Below are 25898 nucleotides of genomic sequence, written 5' to 3' on the forward strand. Positions count from 1 at the left end.
CTTGGTTGTGACTGAGACTTTCAGAAACAGTTTTTTAAAAATAAACTTTAAACAGTATGCAAAATTGATGTTTAGTAAGCCATATTCTGCTGGCCCTTTTATTTCAGGTTTAACTCTTTGGTAGCGAAGCTAATTTTTTTTGTTTTCCAACCCAATGATGCCCTGCTTCTCTCCCCCCACACACCTTTTCTCCCCCGTACCGGGAGCTCTGGGTTGGTTCTCTGTGACAAATACCACTGTGGATGCTCCGTACTCGCACTGACCCAGCGCCGCTTGCTGTCCCCTCCTGTGCCACCGCAGCTGTTCCCCCCACCCCATCCCTCCCTGCTGCTGTTCTGCCTCCTGCCCGGGGGTGCTGCGCTTCCCGGAGCGCTCCCTCGAGCGTGCGCGTTGCGGTCCACAGTCCTCCTGCAGCTGCTGCGATGACGCTTACCTGTCCGACGGGAAAACCCTCCGGAGCGCGCTGCGCCGTGTGACGCTGTCCGGCTGCAGCCGGGTGAGGCGGCGACACGGGCCTCGCGAGGGGACTGAACCAAAGAGACCTTCCTGCCCTCTTCGGGGGTGGGGGGAGCAGGGGGGAGAGAAGCTCGGAGCCGTTTTGGGTCTTAAGTAACCGCAGTAGTCTTCTGTGACCTGGATTTGAAAATTCATAGTGATCTTATTCGGTGAATCTTACCAAATTTAGACTATCCAGCAACTGATCTTCCCAAATTTAAATCACCTTTCAGCTTTTCTCTTGCTCAAGTTTACAGGAAGTTTTTACATCTCATCCTGTCCAAAATAATGCTCCTCGCCTTTGGTTTGAGACGTTCTGCGTGTCATCTCAGCAATTCACGTGCCATTTATCTCAGGTTTTCTGAACGGACCTTTCAGTCCTGAAACGGTGCACACCCTTCGCAGACTGTATCGTGCAGTCAGACTGAACCAGTCTTGCTCTGTGTTAGACCTGCATCTAACAGATTGCTGTTCTTTTTTTAACGCTGTAGGCTCGATACTGCTCAAAGCAAGTAGCTCAGCGTCTTGTGAAACTGCTGGAGAAATAGCCGTGTAGGAATAGCTGATCTTAATGTAGTCCGTGTCCGTTGTCACTCTCCTTGAAACAGCCCAGTTGAAACTCAGCAGGTGCAAATTCTCAAATGAGTATTTATTTTATTTTTATTTTATTTGAGAGACTGGGAAAAGCGTTCACTTTATGGTATGTGTTAAGGTTACGTATTTACCCGTAGACTCTTGATAGCAACGTAAGCAGCTTTTGTTTTGTATTTTCAGTTAGAACATTCACGCAATATGGATTTTAAAGGTGCTTCATATCCTACATAAAAAATAGTGATGTGCTTGTTACTCTTGTAGCTTGAGAGACTTCCTTTCCGTGTACAAGCCACCAGCAGTGTGTCTTGATGTACAGGCACTGAGACAGGAGCTCTTCCTGCGGCAGTGCTGTGTCAGCTCCCTGGAACAGCCCCCCCGAGGCTCGGAGCAAGCGAGCGCAGGTACCGGTGTTGGCGTGAGTTAACTGCAGACCGAATTACAACTTCAGTGCAGCTGTCACGCTTCTTAATTTCCAATAGCCAGTCCTGGCGTTAAAGGCTTAAATTTAAAACTCGGGACCCGGTGGAAGGCGTGCGCGCCGCGGTGTAGGGAAAGTCGGTGACATGAGCGGTTCCCGTCACTTGGGGTCACCTTTGTGCTCGCTGCCTTGCTGGTGCTGGGACTGTCGGCTCCCGCTTGCCCCTTGACTTGCGTGGGCCTGTCTGTACATCCTTTCATGTGCCGTTTTCCTTTCTTCTCCCGTTTGCTTGCTCCTTGAGGGGACACGTGTCTTATCCCAGCTCCCCCCAGGAGCTGCTGCGGCTTCTGTGCCCGATGCGGTGACCCGGGTGAGCACGCTCCGCCGCCAGTGCTGAGGGAGGGCAGAGACCTGATCTGCGGCTGCCGAGGCAGGGAGGGCGCCCGGGGCGAGGGCTACGGGGCAGCGCTTAGCGTTCCTGTCTGCTCCGGTCCCAAGGGCACGACTGCGGCCAGTGCCAGGTACAGTCGGTCACCTCAAAAGAAACTGAACATAAAGACAGTTGGTTATGAAGCAGTTTTAAACACGGAGGAGAAAACACTATAAACTAAGAAAATGTGATCCTATTTAGGTGCTTCTTTTCAAGTTGAACTTGATTTGACAAATGAAATTGTTTCACTTTTTTGGCTATGTGCAAAGTTTAATTAAAATACAGGAAAGTGATACTTATGTAAGATGTTTTAATTGGTGTTTGTTAGCTTAATAGAGTAGGTTTCTTGGGAGCTCTTTGAAATCAACATTCCAACTGAACTTAGCAGCACCGCCTTTGAGATCCTTTCTCTTTCCGAATGACGTGCAGCTTTGTACCTTCTGGTACGTAACCATTTTTCCAAGGCGATTATTGACATTAACTAATGTTCATTAACATCTAAGAAAACACCATCTCTTTAGCTGGGTGGTGTCACCGCATGCCTAGGTGGGGAGCCGTTTGCTAGCCTCTCTCTTGACTTTGGGCTTTACTCTCCAGTAGCTGCGATCGCCTCCAGGGCAGGTTCAGCGTAATGGAGGGTCCCATGGAGGAACGTGGCAATTAGTCCTCCGTGAGACACAAGCGTTGTGAGTAAAGTGCAAACAGAATCAGTATTTTGAGTTGGCTGCTAAAGATGGTTTGGAGATCCAGCACGTACTCTTCTGTAGGAAGCTTATGGTAATATCTGGTGATTCTTGTGCAAAACTTTATTTCAGTTAAATTACAATTCAGTGCTCTCCTTTCAACAGAGCTCGATTCCCTGGTGCGTACGCGTGTAATTCCCCGTGAGCATTTTGGGGTACGAAGTCCTATTAAGTGCTTTGCTGGGTTTATCAATTGGGGATTAAAGCCCCCGTAACGCAAACACGGGTTTCCACGGAACAAAGCCGGTGCCTCCCAGACCGTGCTGGCGGCTGCTCCCCGCGCCCGGGCAGCGTCCCCCTCCCTGCTGCCCTTGCCGCCGTCCTCGGGGAGGAGGCCTGCTGCGCCCCCCAGCCCTCCGCAAGCTGTTCGGTGGCGGTGAGTGCCGCAGCTCACCTGCGTGCCGTCCCTTTCCCTTCTCCTTCCCCTTGCCGGGGGCTTCTTCCTCGCCTTGTCCCGAGTTGAGCGTTCCTTCCTTCTCTGTGCATTCCAAGCGTGAGCAGCTCCTGGATGAGAGTTGCATGAGGAATGCAAAAGTATATCGCTGAACCTTGTCTGGGTTTGAACAGAGACTGTCGTGCACGAACATCTTGTATTGCTCACAAATTTCTTCATATCAAGTTTAAGACGAAAGTAAATCATCGACTTCCATTAGTGACACTGATGAGAACTGTGTAACTAAAATAAGGATGTTGTGATGATGGAAGAGAAAAAGCGATGGGAAACTGCTAACGCGCAATGCGTTACAGCGGGTAACGCGTGCCCGCAACCCGCTACGTTTCACACGGGGCGCTGTTCGTATCCCTTGCCTCCGTACTTCAAGGGCCAAAGAGAAACAGCGCGCGTGCAGCGACGCGGTCGAGGTGCCACGCTGCGGTGGTGGTCTGCTCCGCGCGCTCCCCTTCCCTGTCGCAGCGTTCCCTTGCAAGCGCTGGTGAGGCGGCAGCAGCGCCCGCGCCCTGCTCCGGTTGCTGCTGCGCCAACGCCGCGGAGCAAGGTTTGTCTCCAAACTTCCCTTTTTACTTTTGCTTCCTCTGTAACTTGTTTTTTTCCAATGGAACTGTTTTCGTGCGCAGGTTTGTACCCCAGCCTCCCGCCACCTGCTAGGATTAGGTTGTTGGCATCTTGTCTTGTTAATGCCTGTCCTCGTCGCCGGGGGAGGGAGGAGGGGGGCCCGGAGATCCGTAGCCAGTCTCCTATGAAACACGCGGCCATTTTACCTTCTAGCCAAGGATTCGCTTTCTGAGGCGCGTGGATGTTCCCTGTGTCTTAGCCATGTTCTAAGCACTTCATTCTTTGGTTTTATATTAAAAATAAAAAACAGTCTTAGATATTTGTGTCCACTGCAGATTTATTTTAAATGGAATATGTAAGTACCATGCATTATGGTATTTTTAAATAACGTATTGCCTATTTCAGGGGAGAGGGAGATGACAATTATTTAGTCTTAGATTTGCACTGCTGGATTTTTTAAGTGTAACCTTGACTGGTTATCCTATTGTTTTACTCTGTAAGATTAGTCTTATGAATTAAAGTTTGATAATTAAGTATTTCTGAGTTTGAGTGTTTCAACATTCTGCATGTACTAATCTACTTCCGACCGCATGAACAGCTGTTAGCAAATAGTGAGTTTCTTTGCAGAAAGACGGATGCAGGCAGAAATCCATGGGAACTCGTGCTCGTTGTCACGCGTGATGCCACCGATGCCTTTCTCCCGGGGCGGGGATTTGGGCGTACTGCTGCCGTACATCCCTTCGCACGACAAGGCTGTGAGCTGCGGGACAATCCCCCGGCCCCCAGTGCAGAACCAGGGTTTAACCTTGGTCTAAACTGCCAAAGTCCCTGTCGTGCTGAGCCCACTCACCGTAAGCCGTACACGTAGGCGGCTTGTGGCCATGCCCCAAGTCCCACTTGGGTGCAAGAGCCACGAAGGCAGGTGCTCAGGAGCAGCCCCTGTGCGGGGCCTTACAGCACCCACGGCTTCCTAATGCTGCTCGTCTTTGCTGCTGGCTTAGAAACTTCAAAAAAAGAAAGGGCTGAGATCGCTCAGAGTGTTATTACTGACAGTTCAGAATGTCTGATATATCGTCCACCTATTGTGCATGAAGTGGCAGGTTCTGGCTCGGTTTAATATCAAACTGTGCCCGAACAGCAAGGGGCAATATAATAATCCAGGGGTCCTGCTCAAAATCCCTTTCAGCTCGGGTTTGTCTCCTCGGAAGGAGCTCTTTCACAAGCACCGGTGCCCTGCTCTTTCCTGACATGAATCTGAAGATAATTCAAGGTGGGTTGGTGCGTAGGGCATCCAGGAGGAGCCCTCTGCTTCCCTGCAGGCCCGGGGGCCGCAGTGGGGCTGGCAGGGCTGGGGTCACGGCCAGGGTGTGGGTGAGTGGGTGCCCTTACGCCTTGTCCCACGTTACCAGCGGGAGGAATTTTTCCCAGAACGGTGCTAAAACCGCGGGGATGGGGATGGTGGGGATGGTGGGGATGGTGTCGGGGTCCGCGGGAGCCCCGGGGTTCCGGCTCCCTGCGAAGGGCTGGGGAAAACGACGGGGTGGGGGGGGGGGGCCGGGGGCGCCCTCCCGCTGCCCCAGCGCCGCGCGGGGGGGGCCGGATCGGGCCGGGCGGGGGGAGGAAGCCGCCTCCCGGGCCCGCCCCGGCCCCAGCCCCGGCCCCGCTGACTCAGGGCGCGGCGATAAGCGCGGCCCGGCCCGGCCCTGCGCGCCGCGGCCCCGGTATGTCCGGGACATGGGCGGCCCCGCCGCGCCGCTGCGCCCGGGGCTGCTCCGGGGGCTGCTCCCGCTCCGGCTCCGGCTCCTGCTGCGGCTCCCGCTGCTGCTGCTCCCGCTCCCGGCGCAGGTACGGCCACAGCCCGCGGGGGCCAGAGCGCGGGTGCCGAGTGGGCGCGCGTCCTGCGCGGGGGCACCGGCACAAGCCAGTGCGTGTCCCCTGGGCGCGAGGGGGGGGGGGGCACGAGCGACCCCCCGCACCACCCCCCTCGTGCTCGGGAGCGTGGGAGCATGCAGGCACTGCGCTCCGCGCGTGTGCGAGCGCCCGGCCCGCGGGGGTGCGGGCAGGCACGGCCCCCGCGGGTGCGAGTGCGCGGCCATGCAGGCAGGAGCCTGTGACAGCCTGCGAGCGCGGGGGCTGAGCATCCGCGCTGGGAGCGCGTGGGTGTGCAGGGGCCGGCACCCGGAGAGCGTGGCTCGCGGGGCGGAGGGGCTGGGGTGGCTCTGCGGGGTCGGGGCGGTTGCGTGCGGGGTCCCGTGGCCGTACGTTAGCGGTGCTGGCGGGTGCGTGATGGAGATCCACGAGGGGTCACACGCAGCGCCCGGGGCGGAGGTCGTTCTCTGCCTCTTCACCCCAGGGCCTGGCCGGGGTCGAGAGCGGAGCCCCCTTCCCCGGGAGCCCCCGGCCCCTTCCTGCCCGCAGAGCCGCTGCCTGGCGGGGGCTGCCCCTCGGAGCCGGATGGCGGCTTCCACCGCCGCTGGCCTTCCGAGCGGGGAGGGCGGCGTGCCAGGGTGGCTCTGGCAGATGCCAGCAGCGGGGCTCCGGCAGAGGAAGCAGCAGACACCGGTGCCATGTTTCGGCCGTCCCCCTCTGTCACTGGGGGAGCAAGCGCCCCCGGAGCCCGCGGCTGAGCTCCAGCCTCAGCGGCATCGCTGCGGACTCCAGGTCCCGAGGAGCCTCGGGAAAGGACGGGTCCTGGGGACATCCCGTGGGAACAGCAGCCGCGCTTCTGGGCTGGGGCAGCCAGGGCTGGGAGTGGAGGGGAGGGAGGCTGCTCCCGGGCGCCCAGTGCTCCCAGTTCTGCCCGTGGTGGTGTGCGGGGAGCGGGCTGGGCAGCCTGGTCTTTGTTCCGAAAAAACAGTAGTTGCAGAAGAGATGAGAGAAACTGCAAAACACTGGGGGGAGGTTAAAAACAGAGCCCAGGAGTGCAGAGCCTGCTGCAGCTCTGACAGCTGGGGGGCTCGGCGGTCTCGGTGCTGTTTCCCTCGTGCAGGTGGCCACACCACAAGAGCTCTGTGTCTGCTGGCCTGGCTTGTTGTCCCTCGGAGCCGGCAGTGAGCCTGCCTACGTGGCCGCACCGTGCTGGAGAAGAGGCGGTGGGTAGCAGTTGCCCTCCTCTGCCTGCCCCGCCGTGTCCTCTGGACAAGGCGAGAGCTGGGAAACTCGTTCTGATTTCACTTAAAAATTAAACAAGAGGAAGGGCAAATAATAGACTTGAGCTCGAAGCAGAGGGGTGGTCGTGAGGTGTGTCGGGAGGGAGCTGGTGTGTGCTCCCGGCAGGAGGTACAGCCGCAGAACAGGTGACCTGGCGCCCGCCGGGGCTGCTGTGTTGTTAGAGATGGAGGAATTTCGGTGACTCAATGTAGAAGGTGTCTCCCTGCCCCACGGTGCTGTGGCCGGTCTGTTACTGCCATCAGGTTCTGCTCTGCAGACGGACACGTGCTCGTGCGCAGGGCACCGTCTTGGCACAGGCTGTCGGCCAGTCCCTGCTCATTAGCCTGGCCGGGACCCCAGGCCGGGCTCTCTGCCCAGCGCGGGCTCCCGGAGCTGGTGCAGCACAGGTGAGAGGCAGCGAGGGGGCTGCTGGGGGGCGGCTTGCGGGGGCCACGGGATGTGCTTTGGCTGCCCCCCACGAGTGACCGGGGCAGCACCTCGCTCGGTTGGCTTCTCCATCGCAGCCAGCGGGAGCCCGGGCGCTGCTCGGGCTCTCTGGCATCAGGGGCAGCCACGCCAGCCCTGCCTCTCCCTGGAGCCCTTTGGGTCCCCGTGCTGTTTGCTGATCCCTGTTTGTTGACGGGGTGAGGCTGGCGTGTGTGCCAGGCTGCGGCGGCTGAGCTGGCATTTGCTATATGGATGCTGTACACGGAAGCAGCAGCTCCTCTTCCCAGCATGAATTTGCAATTACTCCCTCAACGTCAGGGTAGCTGAAATTTGTAGCTTTGAAGGCATTAATTGCATTTCTGGCATGAAAAGTCACCCAACTCGTTTTTTTCTGGAAGGAGCCGGTGTCAGGCTGTTTGTGTCACCTTTAGAAAGGCAGCCGGGAGTCGTGGCTGGGAGCAGCTCATCCCCTCGAGCAGGAAGGCTGGCTCTGGGGGAGACAAGGGGAAAGGCTGCGCCAGCCCTCAGACTGCACCGGTGGGACATGACCGGTGCTGCAGGAGCCGGGGACCACATGCCACCGGGGTGCCACTCACTGTGAGCACAGCAACCTTAGCGCCAGGGCTTAATGCCAGGGATTTATAAAACACAGCATCTCCAAACAGCTGTTACTAGATGCAATTCTGCGGGTTTCCTGTGCGGGTGGAGCTGGAGGAACAAGCAGATTTAATATGTCGGTGCAAGGAAATAGATTATTGTCCCTCCCAGTCTTGCCTCACTGGGGACAAGAAGGGACCTTGGGGCTCTTCCCCGCAGCCTGCTGCTGCGGCGTGCTGGGTGCGGGGGGCTGCTGAGCTGCCTGGGGCAGCCCGGGCCATGGGGCTCATCCCCAAGCCTGGCCCTGCTCTCTAAGGATGGTGTTTCTGTCCATAGTGCCTCAAAGGCAATGCCGTGACTGTCCCGGAAACACTGCTTTTCATATCCACTCTGGATGGAAACCTTCATGCAGTGAGTAAGAGCACAGGTGACATCAAGTGGACCCTGAAGGATGGTGAGTAGCATCCTGGGGGTGCTTCGTGCTGCCCGGCACCCTGGGCTTGTCGCTTATGGGGGGTCAGGGATGCACCCCCCAGCCTGGCTGTTGCTGGTCATGCTCTGGGCCAGTTCCTCCAGCCCCGGGGGACGCTGCCAGCTGCAGCTCCAGCCCCAGGCACGGCTGTGCGCGGAAGAGAGCATGGGGGGGGCCAGACCCCCGCTGCCGGTGGTGCCTATTCTGGGTCTGAAATGCAAATAGGCGGCGGACCTGGGCACGGCAGCTCGTGGCTGCGCCTGGTAAACACTGCCACGTTGTACCCGCGCGCAGGGAGAGGCTGCTGACGTCTGTGTTTCACTCTTTTTTTTCAGATCCTATTCTGCAGGTGCCGGTTTACGTGGCAGAGTGAGTGTCATCCCCCCGCGGTCAGAGGGCCCTTTGCAGGGCAGGCAGCTGCGCGCTGTGCAGGAGCCTTTCGGAGGTGCACGGCCGCCCTGATGCACCAACAGATTCACAGCAAGAAAGGGCATCCCGGGAGAAATGAACCCCCCAGCCCACGCCATAGCGTTGCCTTAAAGCTACCCTTTGTGCTCGCACCACATACACAATGATGAGCAGGAGTAGCTGCTCCCTGCTCCTGAACTGTAGCCTTTCTACAGACAGCCCAGAAGCTCTCAGCACCACCATGCGCAAAAGCGTAGAAGTGAAATTGAGGAAAACCCACCTGAAAGTGCAGGAATTGAGGGAAATCCACCCGAAAGTGCAGGGCGAAGGCAGGAGAGCAGGGAGCTCCCCTGGGGCGGGCAGGGCACCGAGCCAGCACGGCTGGGAGGCGCAGGGCGGCCGTATGGAGTTACGGTGCTGACCCAGAGCCGGAGTTCATCTCCTACCAAACCCAGTGCTGGAGGTTTCCAGGAAAGGTCAAGCGCCGTGGCGCAAACTGCTGAGGGGTTTCTTCAGTGCAGCTCCTCTCCAGTCCTGAGCATGTGCCCAGGGCAGGGGACAGCTCACGTTTCATCCTCCTCTCTCTCCCTTTCCAGACCAGCGTTCCTTCCAGACCCCAATGACGGCAGCCTCTATATCCTGGGAGGAAAAAACAAAGAAGGCCTGATGGTCAGTGGGGCTGCGTTCATCCTGCCCACCCACACCTGAGGCTTCACCGGGCTGGGGACGGGGCAGACCTGCTGGACAGGGCGAGCCCCAGGCCTTTGGTTGCTCCAGCATGTCCTTCGCACCTGGAAGATGTCAGCTGAGTGGGTGTGGGACACGTACAGCGGGGACCCGTTCCTTCCCCGCCACTCCGTCCTGCTTTGGGGTTGAGCAGTGAAGGCGGGCGAGGAGGAGGGGACTGTCCCCGGGGACATCTCCTTCCCACCCTGCTCCTGCAGGCAGGAAGGCTGCTGCTCGGGGAGGCGTTTCTCTGGCCGCACATCCACGCTGCTCTCTGTGTTGCAGAAGCTGCCGTTCACCATCCCGGAGCTGGTCCAGTCCTCGCCATGCCGCAGTTCGGATGGCGTGCTCTACACCGGTACGCAGAGACCGGCCGCTCTGCCGGACCCGGGGCCAGGGAGGAGGAGAGGCTGAGTGGGAACCTCCCGGGAGCAAGTCCATGGAGAGGAGGCACGAGGAAGCCTTGGGGACAGACAGCAGGACTGCAGAGACTTACAAAAAAAAGTATTTTCATTCTCAGGGAAGAAGCAGGACACCTGGTTCATCGTGGACCCCAAGTCAGGAGAGAAGCAGACCACTCTCTCAACAGAGGCCTGGGATGGGCTGTGCCCGTCAAGTCCCCTGCTCTACATCGGCCGTACCCGTAAGCCAGTCCTGCTCCCCGTTCATCCGCCTAGTCCCAGGAACGGGGTGCTGGGCAGTGACCTGGTGCCCTGCTCTCCTCCCCAGAGTACGTCATCACCATGTACGACACCAAGTCGCGGGAGCTACGCTGGAACGCCACCTTCTCCGACTACTCGGCACCACTCTGCGAGGAGTCCTACCACTACAGTGAGTGGCCGCCGTGCACAGGGGAGCCCGGGGAGCCCGGGGAGCCAGCTCCTCTGCGCCACTCGCGGCGGGACCCTGCCTGCGCGGGGACCCTGGGGAGGCGCGGCCATGGCCAGCGGGTCTCGGCTGTGCCGATGGCTGGGGAAAACAGCCGCTGTGCCGGCCACGGCTCTCATGGGAGCAGAGCAGCAGGCGGCAGCCCGCGGCTGGTGGCAGGACTGAGGGGGAGCAGAGGGGCACAAGGCCCCGTGGCCGTCACGGCTGCATCGCCCCCTCCCTCTGGCTCTGCCTAGAAATGGCACACTTCGCCTCAAGCGGAGACGGGCTGGTGGTGACGCTGGACAAGGAGAGCGGGGAGGTCCTGTGGGCGCAGAACTATGGCTCGCCTGTGGTCGGCATCTACGTGTGGCACCAGGACAGCCTCCGCCGCATCCCCCACATCAACCTGGCCATGGAGACCCTGCGCTACCTGACCTTCCACTCGCAGGGCACCCACCCCTTCAAGTGGAGCTACCCATCCATGAAGGATTTCACTGCCACCAAGACGCAGCTGCTGTATGTGGTTCCTGCGCTCTGGCAGCTGGTGGCATTTGTGTTGCCTCTGCTCGGCCGCCCTGATCCGTGACAGATGGAAGGCTGATGCTTGTCCCTGCCTTGCAGGCCAGCGCTCTACGTGGGGAAGTATGCGGCCAGCTTCTATGCCTTGACCTCCCTGGTCCACGGCAGCGTGGCTCTGGTGGTGAGTGTCCCTGCTGGCACCTTTCGGGGTGAGACACGGCCGGTGCACGTCCCGGCTGCGTGGTGCTCCACGAGCTGTTGGACCCCCAGCCGCAGGGCATCACGCTGGCCAGGATCAACGGCCCCACCACGGATGACGTGACCATGAGAGAGTCGGGGGAATGTGAGATCACGCCCAGCACCGATGTCAAGTACCCGCAGGGCAGCATCACCTCGCTCCACAACCAGTGGCTCCTAATAGGTGCGGACCTGCCAGGGGCACGGGTCTCCCCTGCGTCCTTGCTCCTGGAGGGTGCCCCGGGGAGGGGCAGCCCGAGCTGCCGGTGTGTTTGGGGCGGCAGCCCAACCCGCTTTGCTCAGCGGGGCAAATGGGAGCTGTGACTCACCCTCGGGGACTGCAGTGACTCTGGCTTGGGGCTGGCTGCAGCCCATCCTTGTCCCCTCCCCAGGAGGGGCCGCCCACCGCCCCCACCCAGGGTGTGCAGGGACCTTTTGAAGCGGGGCTCACAATTACCCGTGCTGGTGGGTGTGCCGTGGCGCGCCGAGCCATGCGCGCAGGCACCGGGCTAATTGGCGCGCCGTGATTGCTGTCTCCGTGCGATGGCAGGAGACGCCACACTGCATCAGCATGTTTGGAAATCAGGGTGGTGTCTCGAGGTGATGGCAGGGGAGGCACAGAGGAGCAGGGTCAGGCCCCTGCTGCGTGCTGGGAGCAGGGGGCCTTGCCCTCTGCCTTCCTCTGCTGGCTGCTGCTGCTCCAGGTCCCTGTCCCTGGGGACGGAGCTGGCAGGTTATAGCTGTGATGTTTCTTGTGTGTTCCATGAGAAGCAACACCCCTTCTCCAGGAAAGGTGGAGCCATCTGTCGAGCCCACGTCGGCGCTGCAGACACGGGGTGCAGAGATGAGGAACTGAACCTGTGAGCAGAGACCAGCTGATGGTTGTCTCTGTTTCCCTCCCACTGCAGGGCATCACGAGCCGCCTCCTGTGGTCCACACTACGATGCTACGAGCCTTCCCAGAGAACCTGAGGAAGACAACAGAAACCATCATCCCCAGGGCTCCTCCTGGCAGGACCGTATTCAATGATGTGAGTGATGGAGCTCTGCTGGGTCGCTTGGGGGGAACCTTGGGCAGTGCTGGGTCTCACCGAAGGGGCTGGGTTGTCTGGGGCTGGGCGGCTGGTCCCCAGCGTGGTGGGGGTCCTGATGCAAGGCTGTAGTGCCCAGCAGTCTGTCCCTCTGGTGTCACCCAGCCCCGGGCATGCATGTGTTGCAGTTTCTGGCCCCGAGCGGCCCGGAGGAGCCGGCTGTCCGCAGCGAGGGGCAGTTCCAGCCAGACCCTGCGCCGAGGGAGCAAGTGGAGGTCTACCCCGAGGCCGGCGCCTGGGACCTGGTGATGGCTGGCGTCAGCACGGCCCTGCTCGGCGCGGGAGTCCTGTTCCTCCTGCTCACGGTGAGTGGTGGCCGGTGGAAGAGCCCACCGCCTGCCGCAGAAATGCCGCTTCTGAATGGCCGGGGACTCCCTTTTTTCTCCTTGTGGCACAAGCAGCGGTGTCGTGGCTGCCATGAGCCGCGCAGCTCCCGCGCTGTCTCGTACGTACTTATGGTAACGAGCCGCGGTGGCACGCTGCCGGCTAGGCAAGGGGCAGACACGCTGCCTGTGCCGAGCCCTGCCGATGCCCCGGCTCTGCTCTGGGCGCAGGAGCTGAGCATCCCCTTGGTTTGTGTTCCAGAAAGTGCAGAAGCAGCACGCGGTGCAGCAGCAGCAGCTGGAGAAGCAGATTGAGCTCCTGCAGCAGCAGCGGGAGATGCTGCTCCCAGGCCGGGTCTCTGGGGAGGGTGTCCCTGCAGAGCCTGGGGAGCCGGGGCTGAGCCAGGGAAGCACGATGCAGCTCTCACAGAGCTCAGGCCCCTCGGCCTCCCTGGAGGATCTGGCTAATGGGATGGTGAGCTCGGATCCGGCTGTCCCGGTGGCTGATGAAGGTGTGTGCAGGTGGGAATGGGCAAGGTGCAAGGGGCTCTCTGTCCGTAGGTGTTGTCACCCAAAGCAGGAGCAGAGATGCCCCACAGATGAGGGGGCTGCACCCCAGCTGTTGGGAGAGGAGGTGCAAAACCTGCTGCTGGATAAGCATGGGCTACAAAAGCAATTGCAAGAGTAGCAGGGCCCAAAGAAGAGCCAGGTGGTTAAAGAACTGGATGTCCCTCATATAGCACTGAGGGTCATAGGTTGAAGGACGACTGTCTTCCCCTTCCTCTGCAGATGCAGAACCAGACGTGATTGTAGTTGGGAAAATTTCTTTTAACCCCAAGGACGTGCTGGGCCACGGAGCTGGAGGAACCTTTGTCTTCAGGTGGGTGGTACCCTGGGTACCAGCCCTGATTCTGCCCGGAGCCGCAAGTACAAGGCAGCTCCTTCCCTGGCTGGCTGGTGGTTCCCTGGTGGTTCCGGGGCGTTGGAGAATGGGTTGCCACCCTCCTCTTCTCGTGGTCCTCCTCAAACCCATCTGGAGAGATGGACTCATGGTCTTTGGTAACCAGTTACTGGTATGCAGGGCAGGCCTCCACCTCACACCAGTGCCCTGTGCTCCCCTTCCCCTCCTGCCTGCCCCAGGCTGCCAGGCAGCTGGGCTGCGCCTGCTCCAGGCACCTCTCAGCAGTGGCAGGTCTACTCCCTCACACGGTTCCCCTGGCTCTGGCTGAGCCCCTTTCCCAGGCACTAAACCCAGCCTAAAGCGAAGGAGGTTATTTTCCTACAAAAAGGGGAACCTGAACCCCCAGTTTCCAGCTCCCTGCAGAGATTTCTGCCTGCCCAGGGCTTTGACAAGCCTTTGGGAGTCACTCCATGGTGATGCATGCTGAGGACCCAAAGGGGCGAGTTTCCAGCATCGGCCAGAGCTTGGCTGGGCTGTGCATCTGCAGCGCTGGGCTCTGCTCTGGCCGGGGAGGGCCCTGCACCGGCGCTGCCACTGGCTCTCCACGCAGGGGACAGTTTGATGGCCGGAACGTGGCCGTGAAGCGCCTCCTGCCCGAGTGTTTCCATCTTGTGGATCGTGAGGTCCAGCTGCTCCGGGAGTCGGACGAGCACGCCCACGTCGTCCGCTACTTCTGCACCGAGAAGGACAAGCAGTTCCACTACATCGCCATCGAGCTCTGCTCCGCCACCCTGCAGGAGGTGAGCCCCCAGCCCCCAGCCTGCCCAGTCCTGGTGGCACGGGGTGGCCTGCATGGGGCTGCTGCTGGGGTCTGTCAATCGATCGATCCTGGTTGTCCCCACCTCCGTGTTTGCAGGTTGGTCCCCAGGGACATGCATCAGGTTTTCTGTGCTGTTAGGGAGGTCCTGCAGTGCTCCCGTGGGAGCAGCGCCCTGTGCATGCCCGAGGGCTGGGTGGGCAGCCAGCAGCACCCAGCTTCAGAGCCCTCTTTGTTGTTCCTGCCTGGGCTGAGGTGTACAGCCCTGCTCCGAACCTGCCTCCCAGCAGTCCGAGGGACCAGGGGTCGGACCAGGCACGGGCAGGCTGCGAGGTGCTTTGGAGAGGCAGAGCAGCGGGCAGCAGCACTGCTCCTGTGCCAGCCAAGCCCCTGCCCTTGTTCTCCTGCCGATTTGCCCCCTCAGGAGGGAGCAGGGGAGCTCCGAGCCTCCGCATCAGCCAGGAAGAGACTTGGCATGGGGTAGGAGAAGCAACCTTTTACCACTCCATAAAGCAGGCATGTTGCTGAAGCTGTGGAGGTCCAAGGACACAAGTGAGGGCAGTTTGCTGCAGAGGGCATAGATGCCGACCGTTAGACTTGGAAATGGCAAGCCTTGGGCCCAAATGGTCTCTGCATGGGCTTTTCCCCTTCCACCTCTGTCAGCCTAGTGAGAAGTCTCTCCCCCAGCAAGCCTTGCCTTGGTTTGCCCCAGTAAATCAGGCCTCAGTTCACCTCTTGCTATTTCTGTGTGGTTCTAGTACGTGGAAAGCCCCAACTTCGATCGTCACAGCCTGGACCCGGTGTCTCTGCTGCATCAGACCATGTCCGGGCTGGCCCACCTCCACTCCCTCAGCATCGGTAAGGGGGCAGCGCCCCAGCGCCACGCAGGGGCAGGAGGGCATGGTCCCCTCTTGGTCCCGTCCCCAGGCAGCAGCCGGCAGGGTCACAGCAGGCAGGGCAGCAGGCAGAGCCCTGTGCTGCTTCAGCCCCGCTGCCGCGTTGGTGGGTGATGCTGCGCACTCTGTCTTCCAGTCCATCGTGACCTGAAGCCCTGCAACATCCTCATCTCCGTCCCAAATCGCCACGGGCAGATCCGAGCTGTTATCTCTGACTTCGGCCTCTGCAAGAAGCTTCAGGGGGGACGACAGAGCTTCAGCCTCCGCTCCGGCATCCCTGGCACCGAGGGCTGGATTGCGCCCGAGGTGCTGCAGGAGGCCCCGAAGGAGAACCCTGTCAGTGAGCTGTGGATGCCTCCCCTCGCCTAGGGTCCTCCCTGAGCTGGTTGTGGCAGAGCCCCCCGTGCCGGCAGCAGCCCCACAGCCTGCTGCTGAAATGCACAATTAAGCCAAAAGCTTTGAGAGCCCAATCCAGCCCAGATGCAGAGCACTGGTGCTCCTCGCCAGGACCACCCTAGTCAGAAGCTGCCCCGCTCTCCTGCCCTGGTGGGGACAGTGCCTGCTCTGTTCAGCACAGGGTGTCTCATCTGGCTACAGTCCTTGGAAATTCAGGATGGGGAGGTCGGAAGGGGGTGTGGCTCGCTGCACAGGCTACGCTCCTGTTCATCTGTTTAGCCCAGGGAATTCTGTTCCCACTGGAAGCCAGTTGCCGTACTGGTCCCTGGCGGGGCACGTGCTGGTGCTGGCAGCATGCTCCACATAGCCTCGTACTGGGGTCAGTTTGCACAGCTGGGTGAGACACCAGCAGCCCTGGCATGTCCACGAAGTCCTGACATCTGTCTGTGCCTCGGAAAACCTCGTCCCTGATAAGGACCTGATGCGATGGGTGCTTCACTTGACTCCAGCAAGCGGGGCGGGCAGGAGCCCTGGTGCAATGCGTTTTCCAGCAGCACTGTAGGAAGTGATCAAGCATTCACATAAAAGACTGGAAAAGTGGGGGGTGGGGGGGCCAAAGCTTCCCTCACCCTTTGCTGTGAGGGCCCACCTCCCCCTTTGTGTTTTGCAGACGTGCGCTGTGGACATCTTCTCAGCCGGCTGTGTCTTCTACTACGTGGTGTCAGGAGGGCAGCACCCGTTTGGGGACAGCTTGCGGCGACAGGCCAACATCTTGTCAGGCTCTTACCAGCTGAGCTGCCTGCAGGAAGAAGCTCACGGTGAGACCCTTCCCCACAGCTGTGGCCCTGCAGGGAAGCCCTGAGCCGAGCAGCGCAGCTCCCGGTCCTTCTCGGGGCGAGGGGGTTAGTTCTCCGTGGTGGTGGTCTCCATTCTGTCATTTCACCTACCAGACAAGCTTGTTGCGCGAGAGCTGATTGCAGCAATGATCAGTCCTGAGCCCCAGCGCCGGCCCTCAGCCCCCATGGTCCTTGTGCACCCCTTTTTCTGGAGTCAGGAGAAGCAGCTGCAGTTCTTCCAGGTGAGCATGTGCCATCCCACCAGGCAGCGAATGTAGGTGTGCTCTGAAAAACAGGTGCTGGAAACAGCTGTATTTAAGTCAACATGCTCATTGTGAGCTACTTTTGCAATGGGTCGGGGGGTCCCTGGGTTTGGGGTCAGGGCCAAACCCTTGTCATCCCCTCCTCAATGCTGGCTCTGTTCCCTGGTGCTGGATGGGGTGGTGTGGGGCGAGGGCAGTGCCATACGCACCCCGTCCCTGCTCTTGGGCATGCAGGACGTCAGTGACCGCGTTGAGAAGGAGCCTACCGAGGGTCCCATCGTCTCCGCACTGGAGGCAGGGGGGCGGTCGGTGGTGAGGACCAACTGGAGGATGCACATCTCCCTCCCGCTGCAGACAGGTGAGCCCGCAGGGGTCCAGGCTTGCTGCTACAGCCCGAGCCTGGTGTGCCCCCCACGCAGAATTGGGCAGGGAGTGGGGCTCCCAGGTCCAGACCCCTTTACTGGGCAGGAGGCAGCTGCTCGTGCCCAGGAGCCAAAAACCAGGGTGGGAGGGCAGAGCAGAGCGGTGCCCGGGTTTGCCGCAGGCTGCGGTGCTCCCTGTGCACACCCCAGGGCTCGGGGTGGTGCTGGCAGTGCCAGGGGCTGGGGCAGCCGTGCGCCCCTTGCTCCGCCACGTCCGCCCTTGCTCAGCCTCTCTCCTGATCTCCCCAGACCTGCGGAAGTTCCGCACCTACAAGGGGGGCTTGGTGCGTGACCTCCTGCGGGCCATGAGGAACAAGGTACGTGCCCCCCGGCTCCCCTGCATCCCTGCTGCCCACCTGCCCCCCGCTCACCTCGCCCTCTCTCCTGCAGAAGCATCACTACCACGAGCTGCCAGCAGACGTCCGGGCAGCCCTGGGCTCCATCCCCGACGGCTTCGTGCAGTACTTCACCTCCCGCTTCCCCCGCCTGCTGCTGCACACGCACGGGGCCATGAGGGTCTGTGCCCACGAGCGGCTCTTCCACTCGTACTACTGCCAGGGGCCCGGAGGCGACGGCGAGTGAGCGGGACACGCGTCGGGACGGCACCCGCGGCGCGAGGCTGCTGCGGCCGCTCCTCCCTGCCCGTACCTGCAGCCCTGTCTTGCAGCAGCTTGGAGCAGCCCTGAGAGTTCTCTGGCATCCTTCTCCCCCTCCCCAGGGCAAGGCGGGACCCCAGGACCGGCTGGTTGCCCGTGTGGGGGTTACAAGCAGCATGGGCCAGAAGAGATGGGCATAGGGTGGCACTGGACGCTCACCTGGCATATCCTGAGCCCAAGATGGACCACCTGGGCACCCACCTTTGCAAATGTCACAGTCAGACTCAAGGGCCTGAAGGTGTTTGTGTCAGAGAACCAAAAAAAAAAACCAAACCTCTGTGGTGGACATAGCGTTTGCGAAGAAAGAAGAAAAAGGTGTTGCATTTTCCTGAGGGCGGGCGCTGCAGCTGGGCTGGGGCCAGGTCCCAACGGGGCACTTACCGGGGATCGGTGCGCTGTGTCCTGCTGTGCCACAGCCCTGGGAAAGCTGCTCTTCGAGCGTCCAACACAGCTTTGGCCGGGAGCGATACACCAGTCTTGACACTGGAGCTGATCCTTCAGCGCCGCTGAGGGACAGCAGGTCGGCTTTCAGCAGCCACGCCGGGGCTCGGACCGGCTCTTTGCATCAGGGCTGCTGAGGGCAAGGTGCCACCGACCCCAGAAGGAGGCATGAGGCCTCCAGCACCACCCCAGTAATGAAGTTTTTGATCTCAGCTGGGCTGAGAAAAAGTTTGGTGTTTTTAATCACTTTTGGTCCCCAGCAGCCTCTTGTTCTGCCAAGTGAGAGCCCTCCACGCCAGCCCTGGGCCCGGGAGCGCCGAGCAGTTCCCACAGCAGCATGGCTGTTCAGGAGCTGCCTCAGGGTACAAAGGCAGGGACCTCCCTTCTCCCCAGGGATCCCTTCCCCCTGAACACACACCTGCAGCTCCCGCAGCCTCTCCTGCCACCCCAGGGCAGGTGTGCCACACGTGGTCTATTTTACAGCATCCCGGGGCAGGTATTTCACAGGAGGCAGCCTCCGCATGCAGCACGCCCTGGGGCTGGGGGCAGCCTGGGAGCCCCTCGGCAAGGCTGCCTCTGGAACAGCAATAATTTTGTACAGTCTGATTCCTCTCTGTGCTGGGGCGTGGGATTATTGTTAAACAGGTAACAAGGGGTTTGTATCTGGGTTGTTTTCAGAATAGTGTATGGCCTAGAGCATTTTATACAAAATGTTATAAAAAATAAAAACTAAAAAGCTTGTCCAGCTTAAAAATAGACTGGCCTGAGAGCACCAGTAAGTGCTGGCAGTCAGCAATGGTGGGAGAGAAGCCAACACAGCTTACTGGGCTCCTGCTCAAGTCTGCTACAGTAGGTGACTTTTCTCAGTCTTGTAGTCGGATTTTTGAACACCTTTTATGTAGTAAAGAGCCAGTCAGGTGGGAAATGAGAAGGTAGGGCTGTTAGCCTCTGCGTTAGATACCCCCGAGCTCTCCTCTCCTGCAGCACAGCTGGGCAGATGAGCACAATCAAGCAGACAGCATGAGCTCCTGAAGAGGACAGCTCTTGCTTGGCAAGCAGAGGCAAGGTGCTGCTCCCTCCCTCACAGCAAGCCAAAGGGAACCACGACAGCTTGGACACTGCAGCAAACAATCTTTAATCAAGTTATGCAATATACAAAAGTTCAGGTTTTCATGTAGATTAATTTCAGTATTAAAAGGCTGATTGCTCAGTCTGAGCCTGGGCATGTTAAATATCTTACCTGAATGTCTACAAGAGGAAACAAAAGCCTAGAGCACCAGTGCAGACATGTACAAATAACTTACATGATAGTTCTGCTCTCCTCGTGCTTTGTTCTCTCAAGAGAAGGCCCAGGAGCCTCAAACAAGAGTGTTGTTTTTTTGAATCAGCCTCTTGGCTTTGGGAAGTTAGAAAAAAATACTAGGTATGCAATTAAAAATAGACTTTCTATTAAGTATGGGGAGCAAGAAACCTTTGGGTACCAGTCAGAGTGAACAACACCGTTCCCACAGCATCAGGGGCTTCCTTGTGGCAACGAGGCCGTAGCCAGGAGTGGGAGCCCAGCTATGCCATGGGAGGTTACGGTGCGAGCAGGGATGCTACTAGACCTCCCCATGCATGGCTGGGGCAGTTTGGCACAGATGTTGAGTCCATCGAGGACAGGGTCTAAGCAGAGGGTTTCACACGGGCAGAGCCAGACTTTGAACTGAGGAGCTTTTCCACCATGGTGCGAGCGTAGCGGAGCCGGCTGGCCAGCTCCTTGCAGCATCCGTGTTCCTCGATGAGGCTCAGCTTGTACGTGCGGAAGTCCCGTTTCTCATCTATGTATGTGACAGCAGCCATGAGAGGGCACAAGATGACTTTGGTGTGGTCCTGTGGGGAGGGAACACACCATCACCCTGAGCACTCTCTCCTCGGGGACTGCGTTTTCTCAGGATGAACCATCTCAGCTGCACCCAGAAGCATGCTGACAAAGCACCGTGCTGCACCATTCGTTCGTAGGTCGCAGCAAAGGGGAACAAATCCATCTGGTCAGCCAGCTCAAGACCGCTGCGCCCAAGACTAGCAGGAGGGAGACTGCTGCACAAAGGACACAGCCCCTTCCCCAGCTACGAGTGTGGGGGTGGCTTGTGTACGAGCAAGGGGAACAAGGAGCCTCCCAGCGCTCGGTTCACTGGGCAAGGTTTCGGCTCACGTTATTCCCTCCCGCTGCCTTTGCATACAGCACTGCGTGTGGCAGGGCTCTTTCAGCAGCTGGAGCTACAGCCCTGGAAAGCACAGAGCAGCAGCCTCACCTGGAAGAAGTTGATCTGCACGGTGCCGTTGCTGAGGTGCAGGATGATGGCGCTGCGCGTCCGGAACCATGTGCAGAGGTAGGGTAAACGGGCCAGCTCGTCCCCTTCCCGTGGCGTGATGTTAGCACCCGCCTTCAGCAGGTGCTCGCTCATGTAGTTCCGGAAATATTTCAATAGTGTTATCTGCAGTGAGGAAAGGCTGTGAGCAGGCAGGCTGAGGATGACCCCTGCTATTTGCTAGGGGCTGCTATCACAGCCCCAGAGCCTTCTTTATATCTTTCAGAGCTGGAGGTGTCACTGCACAAACTTGTGCAAATCCTCATACTCAGAGTTAACTCTGTGATACTTGAGATTCACTTTGCTGAACACTCTGGTACATTCAAGTCTTGTGAGTGCTTAATTATGTAAAGCTGCTCATAAATAAGCCTCAGATAGCAACTAGAAATAAACAGTTTGAGCTTCTAGTATCTGTCCTTGGGGCCATATTTTACCAGCCAAGAGGAAGCCTGCAGAATGCCAGCGACCCCAGGTCACAGACGAGCCTCTCTAGCCCACCCTGCTAACAAAACCCAGCAAGGCTGGCAGAAGCCTCAGCAGGAGCAGCCACCCCCCAGCGAGGGCTCCTGTCCCCAGGACTGACCTTCTTGTTCAAGGAAGAGGGGTAGGATCTCACAGTGAAGTAGGACTCGGTGCTGTTTTGCTCGATGTACTGCAAGCTGTCCCCATCGTTGTACATAATAAGACGAGTGGAGTCGTTGAAGAGAACTCCAACACTGTTGTCACACAGCTGGTAGCCTAGTTCAAAAGGGAGCCCATCAGGCCTTCAAATACACGGGACCACCAGCTGCGTGAAACGCTAAGGCCAAAGGTTGTATCGTCCGGGGGTTCCCCGACAGCCACCCCACCAAATCCCCACCAAGTCCAAAGATTCTCCTCTTTGCAGAGGTCTGGGTGGCACTTTTCCTTCTCTGCACTTGCCATCCTTGTTGCATCACTTGCTGCAGAAGCAAGTTTAGCTGCCACAGTGGGTACATGCCATGCGCTCACTGCAGAGCGAGGCCAGCCATCTTATGCAGCAAGTAGCCATTTTCCACCTTAAAGGGGCAAGGGCTGCTGTTCAGCGACCACTACTCTGGATTCACTGGGTATTTGGTAACGTTCCCGGTGGTGGTCTTGGACACACACACTGGCATACTGTGATTCAAGAGCCAGGCCCATGCGATGCCCAAATCAAAGCTTCCCCCAGCCTCCTCGGAAACTAGCAAAGGCTGAAGTATTGCCCCCATGTTATTTACCTAGACCATATTTATCTGAGTAGTCCACCCATTTGCTAACCCAGAAGATGGGAATGCAGGCTGGGTCTTCAGCTTCTTCTGCAGAAAGGAAAGGAGTTTGTTAGAAGACACTTCACAGCATCCTGTGCACCCCCAGCAAGCAAGCAAGGCCAAAAGGAAGGCAAGTAGCTACTACATCGCTTGTCAGCCTTCCAGGCTGAAACCGAGGTCAGCTGGTCTCTCAGCATCAGAGTGATGGAGAAGCAAGCTACCCGGGAAGGCCAGTGCCGGTGGGGTTGTGCCCAGACTCACCTTGTCTCACTGCCACTCTCTCGGAGGGCTTGGCCGAGTTGACTGCAGTCAGCTGCTGTAACATGTCAGCTAAGTGACAGTCAACAGCATCTCCCAGCTCCCGCAGCCTAGCTACATCTTCCTTTTCAGGCAAGTTCTCTAGTGCAGGGCTGTCTGGTCCTGGGCCAGGAAAGAGAAGAGCGGAGCCATGACCAGGGAGCAGGTTTCTAAAGCCACCAAATGTACATTCTGCCCTAGCTATAAGAATCACATCATATACCATATAGCTAAAGCTAGGGCTGGTACTTCCTCCCTGCTTTGGTTCTGGGCAAAGAGCGAGGAGGCCCCTCCCCCACTCACAGAGTGCTCCAGGCTTTCATAAGAACCGGGAGAAGAGGCGAGGCAGTGCCACATTCCCCACTGACGGTTCTGGATGTTGCCGGAGGCCAGGCAGGCTCTCACCCAGCGCTGCAGCCCAGCCGCGCCTCCACACGCTTGCGCCTACCTTTGTTGAGTGCAGTCAGGGGCTTTCGCCCGTTCAGTTCAAGTCCGCTGGGAGCAATCGAAAATCTAGGTGCAATGGTGAGACAGCTGGTGGGCAAGCGGCTGGGGATGTATCCCGACGTGAAGAACTCGTCATTCAGCAACTCGTCGATAGTTGGGCGCGTGGCGGGGTCGGACCTCAGCATCTTCTGGATGAGGTTAGCAGCTACAGGGTTGATGTGCTAAAGTGAGACAGGTAGAGTTTAGAGACAAGGGTCAGGAGACAATGTGTACTAATGGCAAATGCACTGGATACACAACATGGGGGAAGTCCTGCTCGGAGCAGAGCTCCTGTGCTGCGTCAGGCAAGCAGGATGCAAGCCTGAGGGAACAGACAGCTCTCGTGCCTGCCCAATTCTGCTAGCAGCATGCAAAACCTAAAGTCAACTGACTTTAGCAAGACTGAATCAACAGCAGTGGGATGAGCTGGGGACCTGGCTCAGACCTTGTGGACTTTGAGCATGTCCATTTAACCCCACGTGCCAACTGCCCAGCTTGGATTTTTGCTGGATTACGGGGGGCAGGAGGAGCTGCTGGCTCCCCAAGAGGAAGCTGGCCCTATGGGTTCACTCCACCACCAACTGAAACCCCCCCTTCCTGGCACTCCGCAACAAGAGCGGTTTCACCGTTATGTGAGAGCCCGTTAATTAAGTGCCAGAAGCAGGACGGTGCAGCAGAGGGCTGACCAAGAACGGCCGCGAGGTGAAGGGATCCACCCATGGGAAGCACCATACCTTGGGAATGGTATACTCGTTCTTCTTGATGCGGATGTATGTTTCTTTTAGACAAGAAGTTTCAAAAGGTGGTTTCCCCACCAGCAGAGTGTACCTGCGTGTTTAGAGATAAAAGGGTGTCAGTTTTGCAAAATAGACTCTGAAACTTGTGTGCAGAAATGACTCTGTCCTAAGCACACGCTGGGGCTTTCCTGGCAGAGGGACCGCATTTGGCATTAGCCATGCGGCAGCACAGACGGCTATGTGTACTGTGCCTGGTTCCTGCCCCCTGAAAAGGGAAGCTGAGATCTAGTACCCTCTGGGGAGAGTTCCAGATAGGAAGTGCAGGCTTTTGGGAAATGCCTCGAAACAGCCATGCTGTGTAGCAGATCAGCCTGCAGACCCACGTGCACCAGTGTGTGCGGAGCATGGCGGGGTCGTGTGCTGGCTGGCAGCAGGGCTCAGCCAGGGCAGGCGCTCTGGAGACAGCACACCCAAAGCTTCGGCTCACATGGAAACCCAGAGGGTCCAGCGGGGCCTGGATGGGAGGGACCGCCAGCCCCATATCCAGCACACAGCATGGCCACACAGAGGTGTTTCGACTCACATGATGCAGCCAATGGACCAGATGTCCACCTCAAAGCTGTGCCCCTTCTTGCCCAGCACCTCCGGGGCGATGTAGTTGGGGGTCCCACACAGTGTCTTCTTGCGCTCACCATCGTACTCCACTTTGGTGGCCAGGCCAAAGTCACCTGGGAGAGACAGGGAGTGTCTGGAGATGCCCTGGAGGGCTGGTCCCCAGGGCTGGGGTCCCTGCCGTGGGGGGCTGGCAGGGCGTCACGTCATGGGCACCTACCGATCTTCACCTCCATGTCGTCGCTGAGGAAGAGGTTGCCCAGCTTGAGGTCCCGGTGGATGACGCGGTGGCTGTGCAGGTACTGGCAGCCCAGGATGGTCTGGCGCAGGTAGTACCGCACCTCGGGCTCGCTCAGCGCCTTCCGCCGCTTGTGCAGCTCCAGCAGCGACTGTGGGGGGACAGTCAGCACCGGGGGACACCGGCACCCCCCCCCCACACCCGGCGGGTCCCGCCGCCCCCCACCCCGACCCCGGCCCCTCACCCTGCGGCGACAGAGCTCCAGCACGACGTAGACGAAGTCGGCGTCCTCGAAGAAGCCCTGGAAGCCGACGACGTGGCGGTGGGCCAGGCTGCGGTGGATGGCGATCTCCATGGACATCTTCTCCTTCTGGTGCGGCTTCACCAGCAGCGACTTGGGCACCACCTTGCCCGCGAACACCTCCCGGCTCTCCGCCTCAGCCAGCTCGTAGCACCTCGCGAAGCCGCCTTTCCCCAGGAACCGCCCGCGCACGAAGCTGCGCCGGGTCCGCGGGTCCACCAGCACCTTCGGTACCTCCTTCCCGCCCGCCGCCGCCGCCGCCGCCGCCGCCCGGGCCGGCTCTACCGGGACCACCTGCCGGGCCGCCTTCCCGGGCGCCGCGCTCATGGTGGGCCGTGCCGCTGGGGGAGCTGGGGGAGCCGGGGAGCCGGAGCGGGGCTGCGGGAGGCCGGAGCGGGCAGGGACCGGCAGGCGCTGCCCGATTCAAACGCAGCCGCGGAGCGTTACGTGACCGCGGCCGCTCCCCATTGGCCGAGAGGATTTAAAATCCACGCCGCCCGCCGCGGGGCACCATGGGAGCGCCCCGCCCGCCGCGCTTAAAGAGACAGGCGCCGCAGCCGGGTGGGGAGGCGGCGCCACGCCCCCACGCGGGATGGGGCGGGGCGCGGCGCGGCGCCTGTTCCGGCGGCCGTTGGTCGCGGCCACGCGGGGATCGCCCCACCCCTCCGTGGGGCAGGGAAGCGGTAGCGGGACACGCGTGGGGTGCCCCGGCCCCACGGCAAGGGCCGCCCCCTCCTCCGCGGGTGGGGGTTCCCGGCACCAGCGCCCGCAGGCCGCGGCGAGGGCCGGGACTGCCCAGCACGGGGGCGCCGGGCGTCTTGTGACGGGCCATTTCGTGTGGGAGTTTCTGCCTGGCGGGGGCGTTTCTGTCAAAAACACGGCCACGAGACCGTTCGTTCCCCCGCAGCTTTTTGTGATGCGTTTTTGTGTCACTTCCAAACCCAGACCCGCCTCGTTTCCACAACAGATACCCACGTTCACCCGGGAACCTGCTCCTTCAGCCAATTGCTTATCCCGTAGACACCGGCCCGGTCCCGGTGCCCCTCGGTCACCCAGGGTAACATTTTGGCATGGCCATATAATTCCACTCTCCTCTCCCCACTCGCCCCACAGAGCGGCTCCCGCAGGCCCACGCCGCTCGCTGGGAGAAGCAACTTCACCGTACCTCCTCACCTCTTCATCCCACCTCACTGCCTGCCCACACGGACAAACGCCAGCGACAAATAACCAAGAAGAGCCCAAAAACCAGCCGCAGCACGGCAGCCCGCCTTCTCCCTCCAGGCACGCGCATCCCGCCCTGCTGAAACCACGATGAGGACGGTGATGGCCCCCGCGTGCTTCCGCCCCATCAAGGAAGGCGGCTGCTCTCAGCCCCGGCTAATGCAGAACAGGCGGCCCTGGCCACCGTATTCCGTGCTTCTGCGGCGTGCCAGGCCTGTGGGCACCACA

General features: G+C 59.6%; 2 protein-coding genes across 3 annotated transcripts; one reads left to right on the forward strand and one right to left on the reverse strand.

The window, feature by feature from the left end:
* The first annotated feature begins 5347 nt into the window (after positions 1-5347).
* ERN2 (endoplasmic reticulum to nucleus signaling 2) lies at positions 5348-19279 on the forward strand. 2 transcript variants are annotated; one of them, XM_075104564.1, is made up of 22 exons: positions 5348-5537; positions 8223-8340; positions 8694-8727; positions 9363-9435; positions 9778-9850; positions 10013-10135; positions 10222-10323; positions 10617-10878; positions 10984-11062; positions 11152-11302; positions 12027-12148; positions 12337-12513; positions 12794-13043; positions 13321-13411; positions 14043-14232; positions 15008-15107; positions 15282-15481; positions 16212-16359; positions 16492-16619; positions 16875-16998; positions 17312-17379; positions 17453-19279. In XM_075104564.1, exons 1-22 carry the CDS (start codon positions 5427-5429, stop codon positions 17642-17644), a joined length of 2916 nt encoding a protein of 971 aa, XP_074960665.1. In that variant the 5' UTR covers positions 5348-5426; the 3' UTR covers positions 17645-19279. The 2 variants fall into 2 exon arrangements, with proteins under 2 accessions (XP_074960665.1, XP_074960666.1); XM_075104565.1 differs by lacking the exons at positions 5348-5537; positions 8694-8727 and having other exon boundaries at positions 8257-8340.
* On the reverse strand, positions 19276-24889 carry PLK1 (polo like kinase 1). Its single transcript, XM_075104566.1, has 10 exons — positions 24393-24889; positions 24131-24299; positions 23882-24026; positions 23296-23389; positions 22524-22743; positions 22040-22198; positions 21749-21826; positions 21094-21248; positions 20454-20636; positions 19276-20031 (listed from the first exon to the last, which is right to left on the reverse strand). Exons 1-10 carry the CDS (start codon positions 24774-24776, stop codon positions 19825-19827), a joined length of 1794 nt encoding a protein of 597 aa, XP_074960667.1. The 5' UTR covers positions 24777-24889; the 3' UTR covers positions 19276-19824.
* Positions 24890-25898: the final 1009 nt, after the last annotated feature.

Source organism: Phalacrocorax aristotelis, chromosome 10 (assembly GCF_949628215.1).
Source record: "Phalacrocorax aristotelis chromosome 10, bGulAri2.1, whole genome shotgun sequence".
NCBI lineage: Eukaryota > Metazoa > Chordata > Aves > Suliformes > Phalacrocoracidae > Phalacrocorax > Phalacrocorax aristotelis.

Excerpts from the sequence above, each read along its gene's own strand:
- ERN2 (XM_075104564.1), top strand. The coding sequence starts at position 5,427 with ATGGGCGGCCCCGCCGCGCCGCTGCGCCCGGGGCTGCTCCGGGGGCTG. Across the intron at positions 10,879-10,983 it reads GCCACCAAGACGCAGCTGCT|GCCAGCGCTCTACGTGGGGA; the intron begins GTATGTGGTTCC and ends CCTGCCTTGCAG. Across the intron at positions 16,999-17,311 it reads CTCCCTCCCGCTGCAGACAG|ACCTGCGGAAGTTCCGCACC; the intron begins GTGAGCCCGCAG and ends TGATCTCCCCAG.
- PLK1 (XM_075104566.1), bottom strand. The coding sequence starts at position 24,776 with ATGAGCGCGGCGCCCGGGAAGGCGGCCCGGCAGGTGGTCCCGGTAGAG. Across the intron at positions 20,637-21,093 it reads CCTCTTCCTTGAACAAGAAG|ATAACACTATTGAAATATTT; the intron begins GTCAGTCCTGGG and ends TCCTCACTGCAG. Across the intron at positions 20,032-20,453 it reads TGCAGATCAACTTCTTCCAG|GACCACACCAAAGTCATCTT; the intron begins GTGAGGCTGCTG and ends CCCTCCCCACAG.